We start from the raw sequence: 26178 nt of genomic DNA, 5'->3' as shown, positions 1-26178 counted from the left end.
GGAATTTGCACATTCTCCCCGTATCTGCGTGGGTTTGCTTCCGTTTCCTCCCATAATCCAAAGATGTGAAGGGCTGGTGAATTGGCAATGCTAAATTGCTCATAGTGTTCAGGGATGTGTCGGTTCGGTGCATTAGTCAGGGGCAAATGTAGAGTAATGGTGAATAGGTTTAGGTGGGAAACTCTTCGTCGGGTCAGTGTGGATGTGTTGCGCCAAACAGCCTGTCCCCACACTGTGAGGTTTCATTAAAAAAAACACAATGATCATCTGTTAGATAAACTGTCCCAAGTAGAAGCCACGAGCAGCTCGTGATTCAGGAGAAATACTAGAACTACAAAACGTGGAACGTACTTTTATTCTGTGACATTATCAAATCATCGCTAATCAGAATACTTCCAAGTGTTTGAGATGATAAATCCTTTATCAAGAACTCTCTTAAAATCACGAACTTCTCCATGCTGGTTACAATACGAAACGAACGCAGGATGCGGAAAAAAAACTCAGCAAATCTTCCAATATGTGTGGAGACGAACAGCAATCATTGCGAGCTGGGTGTGACTTAAGAACGTTCGGACTCGAAACATTAACTTTTCCCGTCCATTTAGTAGCAGACCTGTTGAGTTTCTTCAGTGCTCTCCCATGGTGCTTTTTCATAGTGCTTTAATACATTTCCGAAAGTTTTAAAGCATTCATGAATAGACGAACAATATGTGAAAACTAGCACAGTGTAACAATAAAAACAGCAGCGTTGCCTGTACGACACAGGTTGTGTTTCCTTTACGTCCGGTAACTCAATTGTTAACGTTGAATTTTGATGTTTTCACTCAACATTCCCTGACACCGCGCTCACGTATCAAGCAACGTCAAATTAAATCAAAAACTTTGATGATGAGTATATTGATCAAAATTCGAGAAACCATCGAGGTCATGAAACTCATTCAAGAAGCAAAGACCACGAACGTCCCTGTAAACCGTAAATTTGAACCGTTGAACTGTGGGAATTGTAGTCGGTTCCGGGCCGCGCGGTTACCCATAGGTCTCTGTGGACCGGAAGGTGGCGCCGGGTGGATCGGCAGCAACCAACGGTTTTCCTCGCTCCCCGTTTTCCCAGCGCAATTGCGCATGCGCGGCCAAGGCATTGAAGCTCTGTCTGTTGCATGCCGCCGGTCCTTTAGACAATAAGGGATTGCGTCATCGCTCGTTCGTTAGTCCGCTTTTTGTGAATAGAAAATAGTCGCCGGTTGTCGTTGTTATCGGTGTACTTGCATCTCCAGCACAAAGGGGAACGAGTGTGAAGACGCAGTCATGTCGGCGGATCAGATCACGACGTTGTGCGAACAGTTGATGAAGGCGGTAAACGTGATAATGGATGGAGGCTCGAGTTCGCGCTACCGGCTGGAGGCCCTGAAGGCGAGTTCTCCCTAATCGAGGAGGCAATAGGACACCTTTGTCTAAATTACACCACCTGTGCTCCAACCACCCCTCTCTCATTACATTTTCGTTTCTTTATTAATTTAGCAAGAAGCCTGATTTTTCTTTCGCAGATTTTATTTGCCACGTTATGTTAGCAGGAAGTTAATCAGCAGCTGCACTAAACGTGTTCTGAAGGTGCGCGTCTCAACCTCCTATATTAATTTTAAATTAATCCACGGCCAAGAAACACTAGCGCCTTTGCGACGTGCTTTGCGTTTCATTCATTCTGTGGAGTTGCTGGATCAAGAGGTGCTTTCGTGCCAACAGCTCCATGTATTAGCGATGCACGTTAACGTAGGGAGCTGTCCCAAGCGTTTTGCATAATTCGTATCGGCGAATTTGACACATGAAGTTTCTGCTCTGTGTTTCCTTTTATCTTGTCAGAATATTGGTTTCACTTTGTGCATTAAGAAATTTTCTTGCAGATATAGTTCACGCATAGTTCATGTACATAATAATGCATATGCCGGTAGAGTTGTGAATTGATGAGTTTTGGAAGCAACAGTTAGTTGGTTATACCTATTGATCTATTTCAGTTAAGTACTGAAATAATTTGCTACATATTTTGTCGTCTTAGAGTTGGAATGCCTTGATAGACTTTTCAGAATAATGTTTCTAGGCAGAATAAAGAAGTGATTGGTTAGTATCTGGAATATGTTGCCTGTGTGTGGTGGAAGCGGGGTCAACTGTACCTCACAAGAGGAGATTCACAGATGTACAGCATGGAAGCAGACTCTTTGGTCCAACTCCTCCATGCTGATCAGATATCCTAAATTAATCTTGTCCTATTTGGCTCATATCCCTATAAACCCTTCCTATTTGAATACCCATCCAGATGCCTTTTAAATATTGTAATAGTGCTAGGCTTCACCACTTCTTCTGGCAGTTCATTCCATACACACACCAATCTCTGCATGAAAAATGTGCCATTGAGACCCCTTTTAAATCTTTCTCCTCTCACCCTAAACCTATGCTGTCTGGTTGTGGACTCTCTCCCCCCCCCAACTCAGGGAAAAGACCTTGTCTATTTACCCTATCAATGCCCTCGCAATTTTAGAAACCTCGATAAGGTCACCCTCAGCCTCCGATGCTCGAGGGAAAACAGCCCCAGCCTATTCAGTCTCTGAAGCTGAAACCCCCTCATCCTGGCAACATCCTTAGAAATGTTTCTGAAGCCTTTCAAGTTTCACAACATCGTTCTTGTAGCGGGGAGATCAGAATTGCACACAATATTCCAAAAGTGGTCAAACCAATGTTCTGTACAGCCACAACATTCTCTCCCAATTCCTATACTCAATGCTCTGACCAATAAGTGAAAGCATACCAAACACTGCCTTCACTATTCTATCTATTTATGATTCCGGTTTCAAGGCACTATGAACCTGCACTCCAAGGTTTCTTTTTCAGCAACACTCCCCAGGACCTTACTGCTAAGTGTATAAGTCCTACCCTGTATTGCCTTTCCAAAATGCAGCACCTCACATTTATCAAAATTAAACTCCATCTGCCACTCAGTGACCCATCTGAACAAGATCCCATTCTACTCTGAGGTAACCTTTGCTATCCACTCCACCTCCAATTTTGATTTCATTTGCAAACTTACGAACTACACCTCCTATGTTCATATCCAAATTGTTTACATATGAAAAGCAGTGAACCCAGCACTGATCCTTGTGGCACACGACTGGTCACAGGCCTCCACCACCCTCTGTCAATTATCTTTGAGCCAGATCTGTATCCCAATGGCAAGTTTTCCCTGTATTCCATGTGAACTAATCTTGCTAACCAGTTTACAATGAGGAACCTTGTCGAACACCTTACAGAAGTCCATATAGATCGGCTTTTGCCCGAAACGTTGATTTCGCCTGTCCTCGGATGCTGCCTGAATTGCTGTGCTCTTCCAGCACCACTGATCCAGAATCCATATAGATCATACCTACCACTCTGCTCTCATCAATCCTCTTTGTTACTTCCTCAAAAAACTCAATCAAGTTTGTGAGACATGACTTCCCACGCATGATGCAATGTTGACTATCCCTAATCATTGTTTTTACCTTATCCCTAATCAGTCCTTGCCTTTCCAAATACATGTAAACCCTGTCCTTCGGAATGCCCTCAGTTTGCCCACCACCAATGTCAGGCTCATTTATCTGTAGTTTCCTGGTTTTTCTTTGCCATCTTTCTGAAATAGTGCCAGCCCGTTAGCCAACCTCCAGTCTTATGGCACCTCACCTGTGACTATTGGTGATACAAATATCTCAGCAAGAAGTCCAGCAATCGCTTCCCATGGAGTTCTAGGGTACACCTGATCAGGTCCTGGGAATTTATCCGCCTTTGTGTTTTAAGGCATCCAGCACCATCACCTCTTTAAATGGACATTTTTTCAAGATGTCATCATCTATTTCCCCACATTCTCTATCTTCCAAGACTTTCTCCATAGTAAATACGATGCAAAATAATTGTTTAGTATCTTCCCCTATCTTCTGTGGTTCCATACATAGGTTACCTTTGAGGGGCCCTATTCTCTCCCTTGTTAACGTTTTGTCCTTAATGTATTTATAAAATCCCTTTGGCAAATAGGGTTAAGGAGAATCCAAAGCTATTTCATGTGCCCTTTTTGCTCTCCTGATTTCCCTCTTGTATACTCCTACTGCCTTTATACTCTTCTAAGGATTCACTCAATCTATCCTGTCTCTACTTGACATATGCTTGCTTCCTTTTTCTTAACCAAAACCAAAGTTTCTTTCGTCATCCAGCATTCCCTACACTTACCAGCCTTTCCTTTCATCCTAACAAGAATATACTGAATCTGGATTTTCATTCTCATTTTTGAAGGCTTCCCATTTTCCAGCCGTCCCTTTCCCTGCGAACATCCGCCCTTAGTCAACTTTTGAAAGTTCTTGCTGAATACCATCCAAATTTGCCTTCATCCAATTTAATCTTCAACTTTTAGATCCGGTCTATTCTTTTCCATCACTATTTTAAACTATAGAATTATGGTCTCTAGCCCCAAAGTGCTCCCCCACGAACACTTTTATCCCAAGAGTTGGTCAAGTTTTGCACCTTCTCTAATTGGTACATTCACATACTGAATCATAAAATTTTCTTGTACACACTTAACAAATTCCTCTCAATCAAAATCCTTAATACCACAGCTGTCCCAATCTATATTTGGAATGTTAAAAACTCCTACCATAACCACCCTATTATAATAGATAACTGAGATCTCCTTACAAATTTGTTCTCAACTTCATGCCCACAATTGGGTGTTCTCTTGTACAATCCCAATAAGGTGATCATCCCTTTCTTATTTTTCAGTTAATGTCATTCCAAATAACTTCCCTGGACCTATTCCCAGGAATATCCTCCCTTAGTACAGCTATAATCCTATCCCTTATCAAAAACGCCACTCCCCTCCTCTCTTGCTCCCCTTTCTATCCTTCCTATAGCATTTGTATCCTGGAACATTAAGCTGCCAGTCTTGTCCATCCCTGAGCTACGTCTATGTAATTGCTATGATATTCCAGTTCCATGTTGCGAACCATGCCCTGAGTTCATCTGCCTACCCCATTATGCCTCTTGGATTGAAATAAATGCAGTTTAATTTACCAATCCTACCTCGTTCTCTGCTTTGCACCTTTCTGCCTTGACTGTTTGACTTGTTCCTTTTCCCAACTGTCCCAGTCTCAGTTTGATCTCTTTCCTCACTATCTCCCTGGGTCTGATTAGCTCATAGAAAAATACTGTTGTTGGAAAAGACAGGTGAGTTGCACCAGTAGAATTATTCCTTCAGAAGGCTTGTAGCTGCTTCTGTGACCATTGCAAGATTCCAGTTATTTTGGGATGTGAAAGGGAAACTGCTTTCAATTTTGGAATTGATCAACGTTGAGACAGTTGAGATCTGAATTTGTTCCTGATGGAATTGACTAGCCTCAGTAATTAAATATCTGCACCAATTTCTGATTTCATGAACGACAGCATGATACAATTCACAATTCCACACATTTGAACCAAACTGGTGGCTGGTGAGAAAAATTGAAACAATGTAGATTTTCTTTGAGTTATTTTCTGTGGTAGAGTGTTTACATTTGTCTGGGCTTGCTACTGCCTGATCTGGGGTGGCTTGGGTATTAACTGATAAAAATGAAAAGTCCCTTCATATTGGTTGTATGATGGACGTTTGTGTATATTCCAGGCTATAGCATTGACTTAAATTATCTTTAACATCCTTGTGCTGTTTGAAACTCCCCAATTGCATATTACACATAACCACAGCTGTCTACTTCAGGCATGTCACTTTGTTCATAAACTTCCATTTGATAAACTTGAGGTCATCCATCGAAGGATTGATGAGCTAGATGTGGTTGGCATTTGGACCTTTTGTTTCCTAATCAACATGTTCAGAAAGATGTTATTACACACCTCTGAAGTGGGTGAGAGCCAGGCTTCTGGGTCAAAGGTAAAGGACACTACTTCTGCACAACAAAACGGTGTATTGAATTGAGGTTACAACCGGATCTGTCATGATGTTTGGATGGCAGACAAGGCTTGAGGGATAAATGGCCTATTTCTAATTTGTATGTTGGTATATTTTTCTTAAGATGCTAAACTGAGGCCCATCTGCCTGCTTGAATGAAAATATAAGATCCCAAGACACTCATCTGCAGATGATCAGGAGGGTTATCCCTTGTGTTCCTCTAACATTTATCCTTTAATTAACATCTCAACAACAGCTTATTATCATATTGTATGCTGGAGCTTGTATGCACATTGGCTACCACATTTCTGACATTAGAATGGCCTACACTACTATTTTGTGTTTCTACGTGCTCCATTGGTTGTGAAACACTTTGAGATGTACTTTTTGTGAACAGTTCAATATAAACACTTAATCTTCTTTGGTTTGCTCAACCTGGAAGCATGTGCCATGTCCTTTGGAGAAAAGAGTCGGTCATCCTTTCTGCTGTGCCTTTTGAAATGTGGATTTTGAAACTGAAGAGAGCCAGAAAAGCGGGTTTTACATTGGAGAAAAGGTGTGGAGGAGCATTCGGAGCAGAAGAGATGATCAGGAGAAGTGTACAGGATGAGAAAGATTTGAGGTCATAAATAATATTGCAAAAGACCGAGAGAAATCATGTTTTTAGATAAAATAAATAGGTTCAGAATAGCTATTTAATTGCAGAATATAGGCCAGTTCTGCTGAAAGCAAAACCAAGAAAATAAAATAGAGAACATGAATTCATGGTCTGAGGTTTTTGAATTTCATGTTGAGCTCATAGAGCTGTTAAGTAGCAAAATGGAAAATGACCTGTTTCTCTGATTTGTGGAATGTTGCACCAGACCGAGGACACAAATTTGAACATAAGAAGAGGCAGGATATGCTTGGAGACTGAATAAAGGTGTTCTTCAGAACAGTCAACCAGTCTGCATTTGGACTTCCCAATGTGGAGGAAACTGTATTCCTGATTGCTGTTTCAAGTGGAAAGGAGTGTTCGGAGCCTTGGACAATGATATAGAATGAACATAGCAACATAGTACAGTCTGTCAAACAGTCTGTACTCCACCAGTCAATGTAATTATGGACAGCGATGTTTGCAAAGATTTGTCACTCAGGTTGACGGGTAATTGAACACGTCAATGACTTTTACCCATCCTATCCTTAACCCTGTATGCCATTCGTAATCTGAAATCCGATCAATCTGTGCCTTGAATATGTTCACACCGATGTCCATAACCTTCCGCAGTAGAGAGTTCCACAAATTCACAACCTTCAGATTTCAGGAAAAAAAAATCTCTTCTGTCGGACCTAAGTGTCATCTTATTCTTAACTTGCGCTCCTTGGTTCGCAAACAGGAGAAACATCTTAGCTGCATCTAGACTGTCTACTTTGTCTGTTTGTTATGCCTCACTAGGCTCGTGTGCTAGAAATAAAGCACAAAAGTCAAAATCACAAAAGTGAAAGATTTCAAAAAGCATGCAAAATTCCCCCCCCTTACCTGACTTTCCGACCCAGGTTAACAGAAACCGTGGACCAGATTTCTGAACTTATTATAAATAAATTCTAGCTGCATTTTATAAATGAAAGGAAAGAATGGGAAGACAGTTCACGGGTCCATGTTCGAAAGATTTGCAGAGATGATTCTTGTGCTAATCAGAATACTTCTTGATCTTCATTCCCTCTGTCCTTTCCCTTGCTTGCAGAGATACAGGGTGACTAGTTCGCACTTAGAAAGGCCTCTGACTGAACAATTAAAAATCACAGATACTGCTGAAGGAAAAAACAAACTGGTTTTCTTAGGCTTAATTTGTTTTGTTGCTGCAGATAATGACCTGATAGGGAGAAGCTATCTTGTTCACAGCCCAGAACTGTTCAGCTGCTTGAGAGCCAATCTCTGATTGGCAGGCAGAAGACCTTTGCTATCAATTGTGGTATTATTGCTGGACTGTTAATCCAGCTGTGTTGCTGGAAAAGCGCAGCAGGTCAGGCAGCATCCAAAGAACAGGAGAATCGACGTTTCGGGCATAAGCCCTTCTTCAGGTTAATCCAGAGAGTCAGGTAATATTTGAGGGACCTGGGCCGAAAGCCTGCCACAATAGGTGGTAGAATTTAATCCAATACAAGTTCAGTGGTGGAATTCAGAGCCTAATGATGAGTATGAATTCTTTGTTGATTGTTAGAAAAGACTCACCTGGTTCACTGACATCCTCGAGGGAAGGAAAGCTGCTGTCCTTACCTTGTCTGGCCTGCGTGTGACTCCAGACATACTGCAAAGTAGTCGGTTCTTAAGGCATGGCAGTTAATGCAGGCCTAGCTAGCCATGGCCTCATCCTGTGAATGTTGCTGCCTTAATCTCAATTTGTGCACCCTCCTGGGCTCCAGCTCCTCTGCAAACTTGCCATGCCTGTTGAACTGGCAGCTGTGTGAACAACACTTTGATCTCATGTCAAGTTGCTTGATTTCAGAAGTGCAGCAATCTGTCAACAATCCTTGGTTTTAAAAAGTTATTTTTCATTTCAGTTCACAGTCAAAAATATGTAAAAATTAAAACACACGGTCTTTACATTTTCAATAAGATCACCTTTTTGAAGAGAATGCGTTCTCCGTTTGCTTGATCACTTTTCAAAGACTGTCTCATTATCCCAGGACATATCTGGTCAGCATTTTTTGGGTCTAAATAATGATCACCGCCTGCCAATATGAGAGAAATCCATATATTTCTCTTCTTTTTCTATCTATTAACCAATTATTAATCCATGACAGTATATTATCTCCTATCCTACGTGCTTTAATTTGTCTAATCAGCCTCCTGTGGTGGCTTTATCAAAAGTATTTGAAAATTCCAAGTGTACTATATCCGTTGGATCTCCAATATTGGTGACTCAGTGGTTAGCACTGCTGCCTCACTGTGCCATGGATGCGTTTGATTCCAGCCTTGAGTGACGATGTGTGGAGTTTGCATATTTCCCTGTGCCTCTGTGGGTTTTCACCCACAGTCCAAAGTTGTGCAGATTAGGTGGATAGGCTGTGCTAAATTGCCCATACTGTCCAGGATTGTGCAGGTCTAGTTGAATTAGCCATGGGAAATGTGAGGTTACAGGGATCGCGTGGTTACAGGGTGGGTCTGGGGTAGTATGTTCTTCACAGTGTCACTGTGGACTCGATGGACTGAATAGCCTGCTTTCACACTGTTGGGATTCTATGATATTAATTTTGTTAATACCATCAAAAAAATGCTCCAAGCCCACGTTCATCAAACACTGTTTTCCAAGTGCAAATCCATGTTGACCAAGCCCAAATTTGTATCATCTTTCAGGTTTCTATGTATTCTATCTTTTATAATTGATGCGAGCAATGTCCTATGATTGATGCAAGGCTAATGGGTCTGTAACCATTTTTCTCTCTCACACCCTTGTATAGTGTGTTGACATTTGCTACCATAGGATTCATTCCAGAATCTGTAGAGTTTTGACAAATTATAAATGCATAGGCTATCTCTATAGTCCACCTCCTTCAAAACTCCAGAATGTAGATGAGTGGATGCTGGAAATCAACAATTTTCAGCCTCATGAATTTGTCCAGTGCAGTTTTGTTATGAATGCTAACTTCCTTCAACTACTAGTTGTCCATAATTATCCGTTTCTTATACACAGTCTTGACTTTTGATGCATTTCCCATTTCACCTCAGCAAATTTGTGCCTCATGCCATCATTATTTCCCGGATTCAAATTTAATAACTTTGCTTCAAAATGAGCCAATTCACTTAGATCTTAATATTATGTTTCAATCATTTGTGGCCACTCATTTCTTAATGGTTCTTTAACAAGAAGATTGTGAATTTGACTTAAAATTTGATTTAAATTTGTATCCAAGTTGAATTATCTTCATTTTGCTTTAGAAAGCTTGACTCCACAGTTTTCTGCTTGGTTGGTTTGCCCAGTCTATAGGTGAAAGTGAGGACTGTGGATGCTGGAGATCAGAGTCGAAAAGCATGGTGCTTGACCAGCACAGCGGAGCAGGCGAAACCATGTTTTGGGCATAAGCCCTTCATCAGTCCAGTTTATATACAGGTTCAACTCAACTACAATAACTGTTGCCCACGCTCCATGCTCATTTCATCTCCTGACTCGTACCGTGCCCTTCATTGCCATTACTGTTTAGTGAACCATAAATGAACTCTAACCCATATCTATTCACCTTACTGTTTCTTATTTCTACCCAAACAGGTTCCGCACACTTGTTTTCCTGATGCGAGATCCAATCTTCTTAACATACTGATCTCATCTTTTACTAAAACAGCACAATTCCACCTCCTTTTCCTTCTCAGTGTTGTTTATCCTTAAATATTCCGTTCCCTGTTCTGGTCATGATGTAGCCTTGTTCTTCAATGGCTTTTAGATTGTACCATGTATGACTCGTGACTTTAGATGGTCTGCCTTGTTGCAGAAGTTGCATGCATTCTGGTCAAGTGCTATGAACTTTGCCCTTTTGATGCCATTCCATTTTTGAAGCAGACTTGATTCTCAGCTTTGTTTTTCCTGTGCTTTAGTCTCCCCAGTATATTTTAGAGTTCCTGTTAAGAATGTTACTTACTTCTGTAAGACCATAAGAGATAGCAGAAATAGGAGCCGTTCAGCCCATCGAGTCTGCTTGTGCCATTCAGTCATAGTTGATATGTTTCTCAACCCCATTCTCCCACTTTCTTCCATAATCCTTGATATTCAAGAACCTATCTATCTCAGTCTTAAATATTCTTAATGACCAGGCCTCCACTGCCTTCAGTGTTAATGAATTCCAAAGATTCACAGCTCTCCGGCTGAAGTAGTTTCTCCTTATCTCCATTCTAAAATGTCTTCCCTTTACTGTGAGGCTGTGCCCTCTGGTCCTAATCTCTCCTATCAATGGAAACCTCTTCCCAACAGCCACTCTGTCCAGGCCATTCAGTATTCTGTATGTTTGAATTAGATACCCCCTATCCATCTAAACTTCAGAGATCCCAAACGTTCCTCATATGTTACAAATGTTCCTCATTTGGGTTATTCCTCAAGTCCTATCCATATGACAAGCTAATTTAAATTCAGACGAACAACATAAGCAAATTTGCCTGTGAGGCTCGAAGTCCCTGTCCCAATCTCATTAAGGTGTAACTTCTCCAGCTTGTACAAGTCCCACCTGCCTGAAAACTGGTCTTTGTTCCTCAAATCAGATGTCATTCCTTTTGACACCAGTTCTCTAACCATTCATTCAGTTGGTGAATGCTCCTGTCTTTGTGATCTGTAGCATGTGGCACTGGAGTAATTTTGAGAGGAGGTCTTCTTGAGGTCCTCCTTTTTAATTTCCTTCCTAACTCTCTCAAATCTGGCTTCAGGGCCTCAAACCTATTCCCCTCCCAAGACTGGAATCCTGCATTTCCTCCGTTACAAACTTGTCCTTGGCACCAGCGAGGCAACATACCATCCTGGAATCCCATTTATTGCCACAGAAATTCGTGTCTGTTTCCAACTAGTGAGTAAGCCTATAATTATTTTTCTTCCTCCCCCTCCTCCTTCCCCCACCCTTTTACAGTTGAATGGACATGTAAGTTTAAAAAAAAGCATGTTAAACCTCTCGCGATTCCATGGGTGGGGGTTGGGTCAGTGAAGGGCAAAGAGTTGGGAGTGATAAGTAACCCAGGGAATCATGAAGGGAGTGGTCAGTTTGGAATGCTGACAGTAGAGGAGGGGGAAAAGACATCTTTGGAAATGCAATGCTTGTTACGGTGGCTAATGGGGTGGAAGGTGAGGGTAAGGGATGAAAGAGAAGTGATGAAGATGTGTCGGGATTATCATCCATGCTGTTGTGGGGAGATCCTTGGTTGAGGAATAAGGAAAGTGTGTCAAGCATTAATATGGAAGTAGAGTCATCAAACAGAAGCAGTGGAGAATGAGAAACTGGAAAATGCAGAAAGTGGGGCATAGGTAAGTGTCATCCAGGTAGCTGTGGGAATTGGTAGGTTGGTTAAATACAGTCTGTCTCCAGAAATGGGAGTAGTGAAGTCAAACTTAAGAATCAGAGATGAACTGTGTGGTGAGAGAAAGATGGAAATTGGAAGCAAAATTAATGAATTGTTTTTCAGCTCCTAAAGAAAGAAGGAAAGTACACCGATAAAGTAATCAGTATACCAGAGGAAGTGTGTAGGAAGCATGCACTTAGGGTGAATTATTCTAATGGAGAGAAGTCAAGTGTATGAATGTGGCATCACATGGTACTGTCTGACTCTTGGATTGTGGTGCAAACTGCAAGCGAAACTGAGGACTGCAGATGCTGGAGATCAGAGTCTAGATTAGAGTGGTGCTGGAAAAGCACAGCAGGTCAGGCAGCATCCGAGGAGCAGGAAAATATCTGTTTTGGGCAAAAGTCCTTCATCAGGAATGAAGTCCAATGTCTTGGAGATACCTGCAATTGTGGCTAGATTTGGTATATGAAGGCTGGAACTTCAGTTGGAATCTGTATGGATGTTTGGAGCTGGATGAAATCATTTCAGGAAGGAGATGTGGCTGTTAAAGTGAATTTTGGTAAACACTGGAAAGGAATTGGAAAGCAGTGAAGCTGAGCAAGCTGAAATATGGAACAAAGGTGGAAATCTTGACAAGAGCAGGATTTCATGGTAATGATTCTGGAAGAGCAATGACAGTGGATTAAATATCAAATCAAAAACAAAATACTGTGCAAACTTAAAATCTGAAGTAAAACATACGGAACATATTACCAGGTCTGAAAGCATTTATATGTAGAGAGAGAGAGAAGCAGGGAATGTCTTGAGTTCAGTATGACTTTGTTTTCATCTGAAGAGATGTAGAAATGTGATGGGTGGAATATAATGAGCAAGGTCAGTGAAAGGCTGAGACGAGAGATTAGAGATCGTAGTTATCACTGAACAAAAGGTCCAGAGAAAGGTAATGATCCTTTTTAAAAAAAAAATAGGAGGTAGGTCCAGACCAGGTGTTAGCAGATAATAGTTCAGCTCGGCTGAAGGTAAAACCAAGAAATCCAGATTTTGTGTTGAGTGGGGGAAGATATATCTCCATATTGAGTTTTAGTAGTAAACTTAACAACGAGTTGGCAGGTGCAAAATGTGCCCAGGACAGAGGACCTTGATGTTGTGGTATCCAAGCCTGAAGGACACAGCTGCTTAAGTTGGTCTGAGGTGATCATAAAACAACTTAAGGAAATAACCTATTAGATGTTGTCATGGCTGAACTTTGGTATTATTCATTTGTTAAGGGCAATGCCCTCTTGGTAAATGAGGCTGATCATATTTCCCTTGAGTCAATAGAATATTCAAATTTCCAGAACAAACTATTTATGTTGTGGATTTGTTTCAGTGGTTTGTTTTCAAAAGTATAAACAATGCAACCAATAAAATGAAAAATAACTTTGAATATTCAACTTAATCTGCTTGATTGGTTTGAGCCAACAGTATTTGGATAGATGAGGCAAACATTCTTGTGTCACCTCTTGGATTTCTTTTCAGCTTTTGATAGCATGCAACCAATCAAATTTGTTGAAGTATTTAAACGAGAAACTTTGACAATCCAACTCTACATCAATGATTTCTTTCACAAGAAGACCCAACAATTACTGTATTGAGCATTTAGCCCACATTAAGAATACTGCATCTCATCAGCAATTGTGTACTTCTTAGTTTGCTTTTCATTCTCAATATGAATGGTTAATTGTCGATCTGAGATGTTTGCGGACAATATAATGCATCTGTACCTCATCAGGAATAAACAAGATGATCATAAGCACTTAGTTTGTAAAATGGTGCAGACATTTTTTTTTGTTGTTTAACAAAATAAAATTCAAAAAACTACAGACTTCTAGAATATCAAGGAATAATAGACTTGAGGAAAAAGTCCATTCATGATGTTCCATCAAGTTTCATGACATAAACATTGAAATGTTAATCTATATGTATCTTTGTATCAAACTAGATAAGTTGAATTTGAGGGAGCAGTGTAAAGATTTGGTGGCCAAGAAATATATTTGGTCCAACTTCAGAAAGTTAAAATCTTTTCAAGTCGAAACCACAATCAGGTAAGGATTCCTGATTGTGAGTCCTACTTGGCTATAGTTGAGGAATGCTCTTCTTTTTGGATATCCATCCTGATGATGTCTGAAAAGTATACTCTTCAAGGTTACAAGCATGATTGAAACAGTTTGGAAAGGTATTTGAGCAGATCTATTTTGATCTGTATTTGAAGAACTTTAGTGAAAGTAAAATATGTTATGACCATGAGAATTACCTACTGTCAAAGTGCTACTGTTGGATTCATTCGGGGAAAAGGGTACAGTTCTTAAAAGCAGAAAATGTGTGTTCTTGCACTGCTTCATGGCCTCCATTTTAACCGCTTTTATTAAGGGTTTGAATGTATGAAGCTCTGATGCCTGATAAGACTTGTTGATTTTAAACTGTCAACTAGTTAAGTGCTCCAAAATAGTTCTGTGATGGGATAATTTTTACTTTATGATTCATTTGCTTGTAATTTTTAATGAACAAGTAATGTACCTGAATGAATTTCTGTACTGACAATAAATTGTAATTAAATTGACTCTTGAATTTAATGAATATTTTTCACCTTTTCTTTCAGCAAGAGTTCACTTCCACTTGCATAGAAACAGCTTTTTTGATAAAGAACAAAAGTGGTGTGGACTTTTCGCTTGATCATGCACAATGAAACACTATTTTCTCACCAACTGAAAGTAGTTTTGTGACTTCATGGTGTGTGCACATTTTTCTCAAGTAGAATAACAATATGATCTTAAGAACGTATGCAGTAACAGGAGTAGGCAATTCAACCCTTCAAGCCTGTTCTGCAATTGCGATCCTTGCTAATCTCATTTTAGCCTTGACTCCATTTTCCTGCCAGTCTTTATAACATTTAAATCCATTACTAATTAAAAATCTGTCCATCTTCCCAAATTTTCTGAATGCCACGACATCCATCTCACTTTGGTTCCAACCTTTTTCAGAGAAGTAATTTCTCCTCATTTGTTTTAAATCTGTTCCCCTTTATCCTCAAACTAAACTTATTGTTCAAGTTTGCAACTAGAGAAAACGTGAGAAAACATTGTCTCCCTGTCTACTTTGTCGGTCTCTTTTAGCATCTTGTATACCTCAACCAGATCTCATTCTTCTAAACTCCAGTGAATATAGACCTGAACTGTTCAATCTTTCTTGAAAAGAAAAATCGCTTATCTCTTGAATCAACCTTCACTAAAACTGCTTCCGATACAACTACATCCTATCTCAAGGGGACCAAATTTGCATGCAGTGCTCCAGATCTGTTCTCAGTAATGGCTTGTGCAGGTGCAGCGTAACTCCCTCCTTTATACTTTATTTCTTTTGCAATAAATGCCAAATTTCCTTTTGCTTTTCTTATTACCAGTTGTACCCGCATTCAAGTTTCCTGCAATTCATGCAGGAGGACACCAAAATCCCTCTGCACTGAAGCATTCTGAAGTTGCCCTTAATTTAATAGTAAGTTGCCTTTCTATTCCTCTGATCAAAATGGACACCCTCTGACTTATTCATGTTAATCTGCATCTGCCAATTTCGATCTGTGCGTATAACCTATGTGTCCTTGGTGAATTTCTTAATTATTCTTGCAGCTTACTTTTCCATCTGTTTCAGTGTTGCCTACAAATTTGTCAGTAGTACTTTGTATCTCTCCATTCAAATCATTAATGTAGATTGTGAAGAGTTGAGGCGTGTGGCACTTAACTGTTGTTGTCAATCCGTGAAAGACCCATTTAACCTGACTCACTCCCTTCTATTTGTTTGCTAATCTTCAATCCATGCTAATACATTACCCCTAACTTAATGTGATCTTATCTTCTGTGTTCACTTTGTGTGACACCTAATCAAATGCCTCTGAAAGTTCAGATGTATGACATCTACAGGATCCCCACTATCCACATTGCTTGTTACATATCTAAAAATATCTAACAAGTATGATTTACCCTTCATAAAACCATGCTACCTCTGGATTGTATTTTGACTTTGCAAATATTCTGTTATTACTTTGTGATGGATTCTAACAATTTCCTAATGACGTATGTTAAACAAACTGCCCTACAGTTTCCAACTTTGTTATTCTGCTTTTGAATAAGGATCTGATAAAGCACTTTTCTAATCCACTGGAACCTTTCCTGCAACTTAAATTTTGGAATATTATAATCAATGAATCCATTATATCTGCTGCCACTTCCTTTTAAGATCTTATAGTCATTTGGGCCCTACGGAATTTCCTGTCTTAAATTCCAATGGTTTGTTCCATACTTTATCCCTATTGATGATTATAATTTTCTCCCTTTCTATAATGTTTGCATTACCTGCTACTGTTCAGTTGGTACTGGTATGCACTGAAAACAATGTTTCACTTAATATGCTCTGCATATGAAAAACAAATATCTGGATCAAATTCAGCACATATTTTGTTTAAATGCTTTAAAATAGTGGCAAGTTGTGTGATTTTTTTTCTTTTCAAACTACATTCAATAATGATCCTTTTCATATTGTTCACAGGAATAATTGGATGCCATGCGTCCTTGTTTACTTCTGAAGATGAGCATCAAGTTTCACAAATGCTCTGTCACCTGGCTTTAGTAGTGTGGCTCTGAATTTTATATTTTGGTCTGCATTTGTTTTCAGTGAGCTTTTCTGTCCTCTGATTGCATTTGTGCATATGTTGATTGTTAGCTTCACTGGGCCACAACTTAGGTGAGCACAATTAGGTCATTAGCTACATTGAGTTTGCCCCGCTATTTGAGCATGGCTGATATGCTCCTCAACCCTATTCTCCTGTCTTCTCCCTATAACGTTTTGTTCCACTTAATATGCGCAATGATTTGGCCTCCTCTGTCTTTTGTGGCAATGAGTTCCACAGATTTACCACCTTCTGACAGAATAAATTCCTCCTCATGTCAGTCCCTTCACTCTTAAGGCTATGCCCTCGGGTCCCAGTCTCTCCTCCAAGTGGAAGTATTTTCTCCAAGTCCATTCTATCCATTGAGTACAGATCGAGTTTTCACCCGTTCCTCAAATGACAAGCTTTTCATTATCAGGATTATTCTTGTAAATCTCTTCTGGACCCTCCCATAGGCCAGCATGTCTGTCCTTGGATAGGTCCTTGAAAACCGTACACTATTTTCTAAATACAGTCTGACCATAGCCTCAGCAGTACACCTCTTCTGTATTCGAGCCCTTTTGAAATAAATGTGAATGTTGCATTTTCCTTTACCTTCAGCTCTACCTACAAGTTAACCTTAAGGCAATCCTGAGGTAGGACTCCCAGGTCCCTTTGTACTTATATTTCCAAAGCCTTTCCCTGATTAGAAAAGAGAATAGAATCTATTCTTCCCAGCAAAGTGCATAACCTCACACTTTCCCACATCGTATTCCATCTTGCGCTTCTTTTCCCACTGTCCTAATATAAGTTCTTGTGCAGCCTCCCAAAGCTGAGACCACCCCATGAGAAAGGCATGAAGATAAACTGCAAAGATGAGTGTAGCTTGCAGCATTTGTGGAGCTGAGTGAGGAATTGCTCTGTAATTGTTAACAACGTAGTGCAACACATTTAAAAACTTGATCCCAGTCATTACGGAGCACTGCTATCATAGTGTGTGTGAGTCTTGATTTCTCCAAGAGCTCTGAATGCAGTGTAATGTATTATTCAATGAATGAAATTTTGTAGTTTCTGAATTTACTGACCTCATTTCTATTGAATGGGGGTACGTTGTCACTCGCTTGAGGGATGGTCCAAAAATCAGGTCATGCTTTAGGTTGACTGCTTTAGTCGAGGTGAAGTACATGTAACTATTTCTGAACTGGAACCCTATTGTGGTTACAGGGAACAGATGTAACAGCGAGATCAATGTGAACTTGGAAGGAATGTAAGAATTTGGTTGTGTTGTTTGATATCATAAACACTATTTCATTGTTTATGCTCCACAATTTAGTATATTCTTGGGAATCGTATCTTTTCCTGAAGGAGGTAATTATGTTGACAATTTCTCCTGATGGCTATCATGTTAGATTTTGAACATGTTCTCTGGCTGTGGAGTGACGTTAGTCAGTAATGTCACTTCGGATGTGGAAGCAGCTCAATTCAAATATATGATCTTGCAATGTATTTCGACCATGCTCTCGCAATCATGTTTATATTCCTTAAATTTCATACAGCTGGAATTTTGCACCATTGTCTAACTTATCCAACTTTCGCACCACATTTACATTCACACAGTCAAGATGTTGTTCATCAAGTGATTCCCCCAACTTAAGTAGCACCCAATTGTAGGCAAAGGATGACATGAAAGAGGAGTTAGATCAGTTGAACTTGCCTGTATTAATTTTAAAATAGAGCTGGATCTCTTGTAGTATGATCCACTGTTATTTTTGAACATTATTTGTTGTGTAGATTGTTGTTGTACAGACTTACCAGTGACCTACAATTGGTTATTGCCTCAAAATTGCCATTATGCATATGGAAATGGAAGTGTAAAGCACTTGACGTGATTGGGAGTGCTTTTGTCTGTTTGTCAGGAGCCTTGTTTTATGGGCCTGACAATTGGTGGCTAATTTGCTTTGTCCTTCTACTTGAGAATTGTGCTGAAGCCTGCTGGACTTGTCTCCGTGACCAGCAAGATAGAAGAGAAAAAATATACAAAGTGATAAAGATTAAAAGCTGACAAAAGATAACCAAAAAATAACCAAGAGGCAGCAAATAGATGAGGGCAAATGAAGAAAAATGGACAGCAAAAACATCTCAGTCAATGGGGGGAAAGATGGCCAAGTGGACACAGGTCCCTTTTGAGAACGAGGCTAGGGAAATGGTAGAGGAGCTGAACAAATACATCCTGATAGATTTCACATTATCAGCATTCTATAAATACTAAATCATCAAGGGACCCAAGAGAAGTGATGGGAATAAGCAGAAGAATAATCAATAGAGCAAAAGAACGAGGGAAACTACCCATTGTGCTGCTCTCTGAGAAGGGCGGCTGGGGATGATGTAACCTGAGGGTCACCATATCTCAGATGATGGATTGGGGGGGGGGGGGGGGGGTTGGAAGGTGGAAGGTGAGGAGTGTCCCTTATGGTAACCTCAGCCAATGCAAAGATTTTGAGGGATTTTTGAAGAAAGAAGCTTAAGAGATTATGAATGCATTCCTTGTGTTATAGATTATCTTTATTAACTTGCTCACCACTTGCTTTCTTCATTTATACTGGGTTCCTGTTCAGTCATTCATGACCCTTTACTAACCCATTGTTTACTCTAACATGGTTTTATTCATTTATTCATAAAACTGCGGTTCTGTCATATATTTTACTATCATAAGATAGACCAAATTCAAGCAATCCTTTCAACCATTACTACCTTTTCACATCGAAACATAGAGATGTACAGCATGGAAACAGATCCTTGGGTCCAACCTGTCCATGCCACCAGATATCCCAACCCAATCTCGTCCCACCTGCCAGCACCCCGACCATATCCCTCCAAACCCTTCCTATTCATATACCCATCCAAATGCATCTTAAATGTTGCAATTGTACCAGCCTCCACCACATCATCTGGCAGCTCATTCCATACACGTACCACCCGCTACGTGAAAAAGTTGTCCCTTAGGTTTCTTTTATATCTTCCCCCTCTCACCCTAAACCTATGCTCTCTTGTTCTGGGCTCCCCCAACCCCAGGGAAAAGACTTTGTCTATTTATTCTATCCATGCCCCTCATAATTTTATAAACCTCTATAAGATCACCCCTCAGCCTCCGCTCCAGGGAATACAGCCCCAGCCTGTGCAGCCTTTCCCTATGGCTCAAATTCTCCAACCCTGGCAACATCCTTGTAAATCTTTTCTGAATCCTTGCAAGTTTCACAACATATTTCCAATAGGAAGGAGAGCAGAATTGCACGCAATATTCCAACAGTGGCCTAACCAATGTCCTGTATAGCCACAACATGACCTCCCAACTCATGTACTTAATACTCTGACCAATAAAGGAAATCATACCAAACGCCTTCTTCACTATCCTATCTACCTGTGACTCCACCTTCATGGAGCTATGAACCTGTACTCCAAGGTCTCATTGTTCAGCAACACTCCCTAGGACCTTACCATGAAGTGTATAAGTCCTGCTAAGATTTGCTTTCCCAAAATGCAGCACCTCGCATTTATCTGAATTAAACTCCATCTGCCACCTCTCAGCCCATTGGCCCATCTGGTCCAGATCCTGTTGTAATCTGAGGTAACCCTCTTCGTTGTCCACTACACGTCCAATTTTGGTGTCATCTGCAAACTTACTAACTGTACCTCTTATGCTCGCATCCAAATCATTTATGTAAATGACAAAAAGTAGTCATTTACCAGCACCGATCCTTGTGGCACTCCACTTGTCACAGGCCTCCAGTCTGAAAAACAACCCTCCACCACCACCCTCTGTCTTCTACCTTTGAGCCAGTTCTGTATCCAAATGGCTGGTTCTCCCTGTATTCCGTGAGATCTAAGCTCTCATGGGGAACCTTGTCGAATGCCCTACTGAGGTCCATATAGATCACATCGATATGGCACGCAGAGGGTGGTACGTGTATGGAATGAGCTGCCAGAGGATGTGGTGGAGGCTGGTACAATTGCAACATTTAAGAGGCATTTGGATAGGTATATGAATAGGAAGGGTTTGGAGGGATATGGTCGGGGTGCTGGCAGGTGGGACTAGATTGGGTTGGGATATCTGGTCGGCATGGACGGGTTGGACCGAAGGGTCTGTTTCCATGCTGTGCATCTCTATGACTCTATGACATCTACTGCTCTGCCCTCCTCAATCCTCATTGTTACTTCCTCAAAAAACTCAGTCAAGTTTGTGAGACACGATTTCCCACACACAAAGCCATGTTGACTATCCCTAATCAGTCCTTGCCTTTCCAAATACATGTACATCCTGTCCCTCAGGATTCCCTCCAACAATTGCCCACCACCGACGTCAGGCTCACTGGTCTGTAGTTCACTGGCTTGTCCTTACCACCCTTCTTAAACAGTGGCACCAAGCTAGCCAACCTCCAGTCTTCCGGCACCTCACCTATGACTATCGATGAGACAAATAACTCGGCAAGAGGCCTAGCAATCACTTCTTTAGCTTCCCACAGAGTTCTAGGGTACACCTGATCAGGTCCTGGGGATTTATCCACCTTTACCCGTTTCAAGACATTCAGCACTTCCTCCTCTGTAATATGGACATTTTGCAAGATGTCACCATCTATTTCACTACAGTCTTTCTTTTCCATAACCTCTTCCACAGTAAATACCGATGCAAAATACTCATTTAGTATCTCCCCCATTTTCTGCAGCTCCACATAAAGGCCGCCTTGCTGATCTTTGAGGGACCCTATTCTCTCCCTAGTTACCCTTTTGTCCTTAATGTATTTGTAAAACTCTTTGGCAAATAGCTTTGGATTCTCCTTAATTCTATCTCATGTCCCTGTTTTGCCCTCCTGATTTCCCTCTTAAATATACTCCTACTTCCTTTATACTCTTCTAAGGATTCACTGGATCTATCCTGTCTATACCTCACATATGCTTCCTCCTTTTTCTTAATCTAACACTCAATTTTTTTAGTCATCCAGCATTCCCTATACCTACCAGCCTTTCCTTTCACCCTGACAGGAATATAGTTTCTCTGGATTCTTGTTATCTCATTTCTGAAGGCTGCCCCTTTTCCAGCTGTCCCTTTACCTGCGAACATCTGCCCCCAATCAGCTTTTGAAAGTTCTTATCCTGTCTCCAATTTAGAACTTCAACTTTTAGATCTGGTCGATCCTTTTCCATCATTATTTTAAATCTAATAGAATTATGTTAGCTGGCCCCAAAGTGCTCCCCCACTGACAGCTCAGTCACCAGCCCTGCCTTATCTCCCAAGAGTAGGTCAAGTTTTGCACCTTCTCTAGTAGGTACATCCACATACTGAATCAGAAAATTTTCTTGTACACACTTAACAAATTCCTCTCCATCTAAACCCTTAACACTATGGCAGTCCCAGTCTGTGTTTGGAAAGTTAAAATCCCCTACCATAACCACCCTATTATTCTTACAGACAGCTGAGGTCTCCTTACAAGTTTGTTTCTCAATTTCCCTCTGACTATTGTGGGGTCTACAATACAATCCCAATAAGGTGATCATCCCTTTCTTATTTCTCAGTTCCACCCAAATAACTTCCCGGGATTTATTTCCAGGAATATCCTCCCTCAGCAGGGCTGTAATGCTATCCCTTATCAAAAATGCCACCCCCAGTCCCCCTCTTGCCTCCTTTTCTATCCTTCCTGTAGCATTTGTATCCTGGAACATTAAGCTGCCAGTCCTGCCCATCCCTGAGCCATGTTTCTGTAATTGCTATGATATCCCAGTCCCATGTTCCTAACCATGCCCTGGGTTCATCTGCCTTCCCTGTTCGGCCCCTTGCATTGAAATAAATGCAGTTTAATTTATTAGTCCTATCTTGTCCCTGCCTGCCCTGACTGTTTGACTCGCTTCTGTTCTCAACTGTACCCGTCTCAGATTGATCTCTTTCCTCACTATCTCCCTGGGTCCCACCCCCTCACCTTACTAGATTAAATCCTCTCAAGCAGTTCTAGCAAATTTCCCTGCCAGTATATTAGCCCCCTTCCAATTTAGGTGCAATCTGTCCTTCTTATACAGATCACTTCTACCCCAAAAGAGATTCCAATGATCCAAAAATGTGAATCCTTCTCCCATACACCAGCTCCTCAGCCATGCATTCATCTGCTCTATCCTCATATTCCTGCCCTCACTAGCTCATTGCAACGGGAGTAATCCAGATATGACTACTCTCGAGGACCTCCTTTTTAAATTTCTGCCTAATTCTCTGAAATCTCCCTTCAGAATCTCAACCTTTTCCCTTCCTATGTCGTTGATTCCAATGTGGACAATGACCTCTTGCTGGCCTTTCGTCCCCCGTGAGAACATTTTGCACCCTCTCTGAGACATCCTTGATCCTGGCACCAGGAAAGCAACACACCATTCTGCGTTTTTGCTGCTGGCCACAGAAATGTACCTCTGACTAGAGAATCCCCTAACATTTGATCTCTTGGAACCTGACGGACCCCTCGTTGCATTAAAGTCAGTCTCAAATACCAGAAACTTGGCTGTTCGTGCTACGTTCCCCTGAGAATCCATCACCCCCTACATTTTCAAAACAGCATACCTGTTGAAATGGGTATGGAGACTCCTGCACTAGCTGCCTACTCTCTTACCTTTCCTGGAGTTAGCCCATCTATGTGACTGTATCTGAGACTTTCCCCCCTTCCTATAACTGCCATCTATCACATATTGTTGCTGTTGCAAATTCCTCATTGCTTCTAACTGTCTCTCCAACCGATCCATTCGATCTGGTAAGATTCGCAGCCAACAGCATTTATGGCAGATATAATCCACAGTAATCCTTAAACTCTCTTTAAACTCCCACATCTGACAAGTACATATCACTCGATTAAAGGCCATTTTTGTTCCTTCACAATCTACAGACCCGGAAATTAACACCGTCTTATTTTTCTACAAACACTGCCCCAGGTTGTTAATAGTTATGGCTTATATTGTAAGTTTAATCAAGAGACATTTCTCTAAAAATATATGATCAAGAAAGAACCCACTCTACTCACTACATCTTCAGTTCTTTTTGGCCTTTGCGACACAAGCAAGGGTTTCGGCCTGTCTACCTCCTGAGTAAGTGTAGCATATTGATAACAATACCATACCTGCCATCATATCTCCAAAAGTTTGTAATATTAATCAGCCCTTACCAACCATGTCTCGGACCTGAATAGATTACAGAACAACAAAGATTTTCCCCAGTTAGTATGTACTTCCCAGATAACTTTTTAACTGGGCTGTTATCCCTTTAAGAAACAGTCAACAGCACTTTAATGAAATTGAATGAAACTCACATCACCACACTTATCAAATCTGGTCTCCAGCATCTGCAATCCTCACTTTCTCCTGAAACTCTCACCTGCAAATAGTAAACAAATCTTACAACCCAGATGCCATCATCTGTTTAATGTCCTTTATTCTTCTAAGTTAATGTATCATTTTAAATTTTGGAGCATATAGGGCTTGTATTTTTTTATTAACATTTTACTAATTTAAAAGACAAAAAGACTAACATCTCTTAATTATACAAGCAGAGCGGACAGACACATTTAATTCCATCAGAAGTAGCACATGTTTTCACCCAATTCCTGTCTCCCAGGACAGAAGTCCCTCAAGCCTTTGTTTTATCTCTAATATGCAATGTAACATCGTATATATGTAAGAACTTTATATAAATAGGCTGCTGTAAAAACTGATTTCGGGATCCTATTTCTGCCTCAAACTTGTGGTTGCTGAATAAAAGAGGCTATTTTCACCACTCAGTGATTTTGGTTGTTATTTGAACACGATCCCACAATTTTCACCCAGCGACAGTCAAGGAATGGTGACCTCTTTCCAAGTGAGGATGGTGAGTGGCTTGGAGGGGAACTTGAAGTTGGTGGTATTCTCATATATCTGCTGCCCTCGTTCTTCTTTATGAAAGTGGGTATGGGTTTGGAAGGTGCTGTCTGAGGATCTTTGAATTTCTGCAGTGCATCTTGTAGATAGTACACACTGCTGCAACTGAGCATTGGTGGTGGAGGGAATGGATGCTTGTGAATGTGGTGCCAACCAAGCAGGCTGCTTTGTCCTGGATGGTGCCGAGCTTCTTGCATGTTGTTAGAGGTACCCCCATTCAGGCAAATGGGCAGTATGTCATCACACTCCTGACTTGTGCTTTGTAGATGATGGATAGGTTATGGTGAGTCAGCAGGTGAGTTACGCAGTGTTCCTAGCGTCTGACCCATTCTTGGAGCCACTGTTTCTGGCAAGTCCAGTTGAGCTTCTGGTCAATGATACATCTTAGGATGTTGAAAGTCGGGGTTTCCATGATGGTAACGCCATTAAATGTCAAGGGGCCATGGTTCGATTGTGTGTTATTGGTGATAGTCATAGTCTGGCATTTGTGGTATGAATGTTACTTGCCAATTGTCGTTCCAAGCCTGGATATTGTCCAGATCTTGTTGCATTTGAACATGGACTGTTCAACTGCTGTCAAGCCCATAGCCTTTGCAGTATCCAGTGTCTTCAACTGTTTATTGATATCACATGGAGTGAATTGAATTGGCTGAAGACTGGTATCTGTAATCCTGGGGACACTGGAGAAGGCTGAGTTGAATCTTCCATTCAGCATTTTTGGCTGAAGATTACTCCGAATGCTTCAGCCTCGTCTTTTTTTATTCTGATATATTGAGCTCTTCCATCATTGAGGATGGAGATACTTGTGGAGCTGCTTTCTCCAGTGGACAGTTTGGCAGGGCTGCAGAGGTTTGATCAATTCTGCTGGTTGTGAGATCGCTTAGTTCTGTCTATCACTAACTGTTTGACATACAAGTTGTCCTGCTTGGTAGCTTCACCAAATTGACATCTCATTTTCGGGTATACCTGGTGCTACTTCTGGCATGCGATGAACAGCTGAGGATCCTGGGATTGTTGTCATTAGAGTTTAGAAGGATGAGGGGAGATCTAATAGAAACTTAGGAGATAATGCATGGCTTAGAAAGGGTAGATGCTGGGAATTTGTTTCAGTTTGGCGGGGATACAAGGACCCATGGGCACAGCCTTAGAATTAGAGGAGATCAATTTAAAACGGAAATGAGGAGACATTTCTTCAGCCAGCGAGTCGTGGGCCTGTGGAATTCATTGGAGCACAGTGGAGGCTGGGATGTTAAATGTCCTCAAGGCAGAGATTATGATAAATTCTTAATCTCGCAAGGAATTAAAGGATACAGGGCAAGTGTGGATAAGTGGTGTTGAAATGCCCATCAGCCATGATTGAATGGCGGAGTGGACTCACTTGGCCAAATGACCTTACTTCCACTCCTATGTCTTATGGTCTTATTTAATGATGGTTGGGTGGGGGATATGCCGAGCCGAGAGATTACAGGTTGTGTTGGAGAAAGTTATGCTCTGCCTCATGAATGTCCAATCTTGAGTTGCTAAATGTGTTTGAAGTCTGTCCTATTTACCATGGTGGTTGTCCATTGTGTTTTATGGCACTTTCATTTTGTATTCACAAGA

General features: G+C 41.0%; 1 protein-coding gene across 3 annotated transcripts in view; it reads left to right on the top strand.

Moving 5' to 3' along the window:
• The first annotated feature begins 354 nt into the window (after window positions 1-354).
• The window catches only part of LOC122552710 (exportin-5), a 102505-nt gene continuing 76681 nt past the window's right edge, over window positions 355-26178 (top strand). For all 3 annotated transcript variants that reach the window (XM_043695602.1, XM_043695601.1, XM_043695599.1), the window contains exon 1: window positions 355-1410. In XM_043695602.1, the coding sequence (XP_043551537.1) occupies window positions 1306-1410 (105 nt within the window). In that variant the 5' untranslated portion in view covers window positions 355-1305. The remainder of the gene's footprint in view (window positions 1411-26178) is intronic.

The sequence above is a fragment of the Chiloscyllium plagiosum genome, chromosome 9 (genome assembly GCF_004010195.1).
Source record: "Chiloscyllium plagiosum isolate BGI_BamShark_2017 chromosome 9, ASM401019v2, whole genome shotgun sequence".
NCBI classification, from domain to species: Eukaryota; Metazoa; Chordata; class Chondrichthyes; order Orectolobiformes; family Hemiscylliidae; genus Chiloscyllium; species Chiloscyllium plagiosum.
The sequence above is the reverse complement of the archived record's forward strand: the minus strand, read 5'-3'. Positions and strand labels throughout refer to the sequence as shown.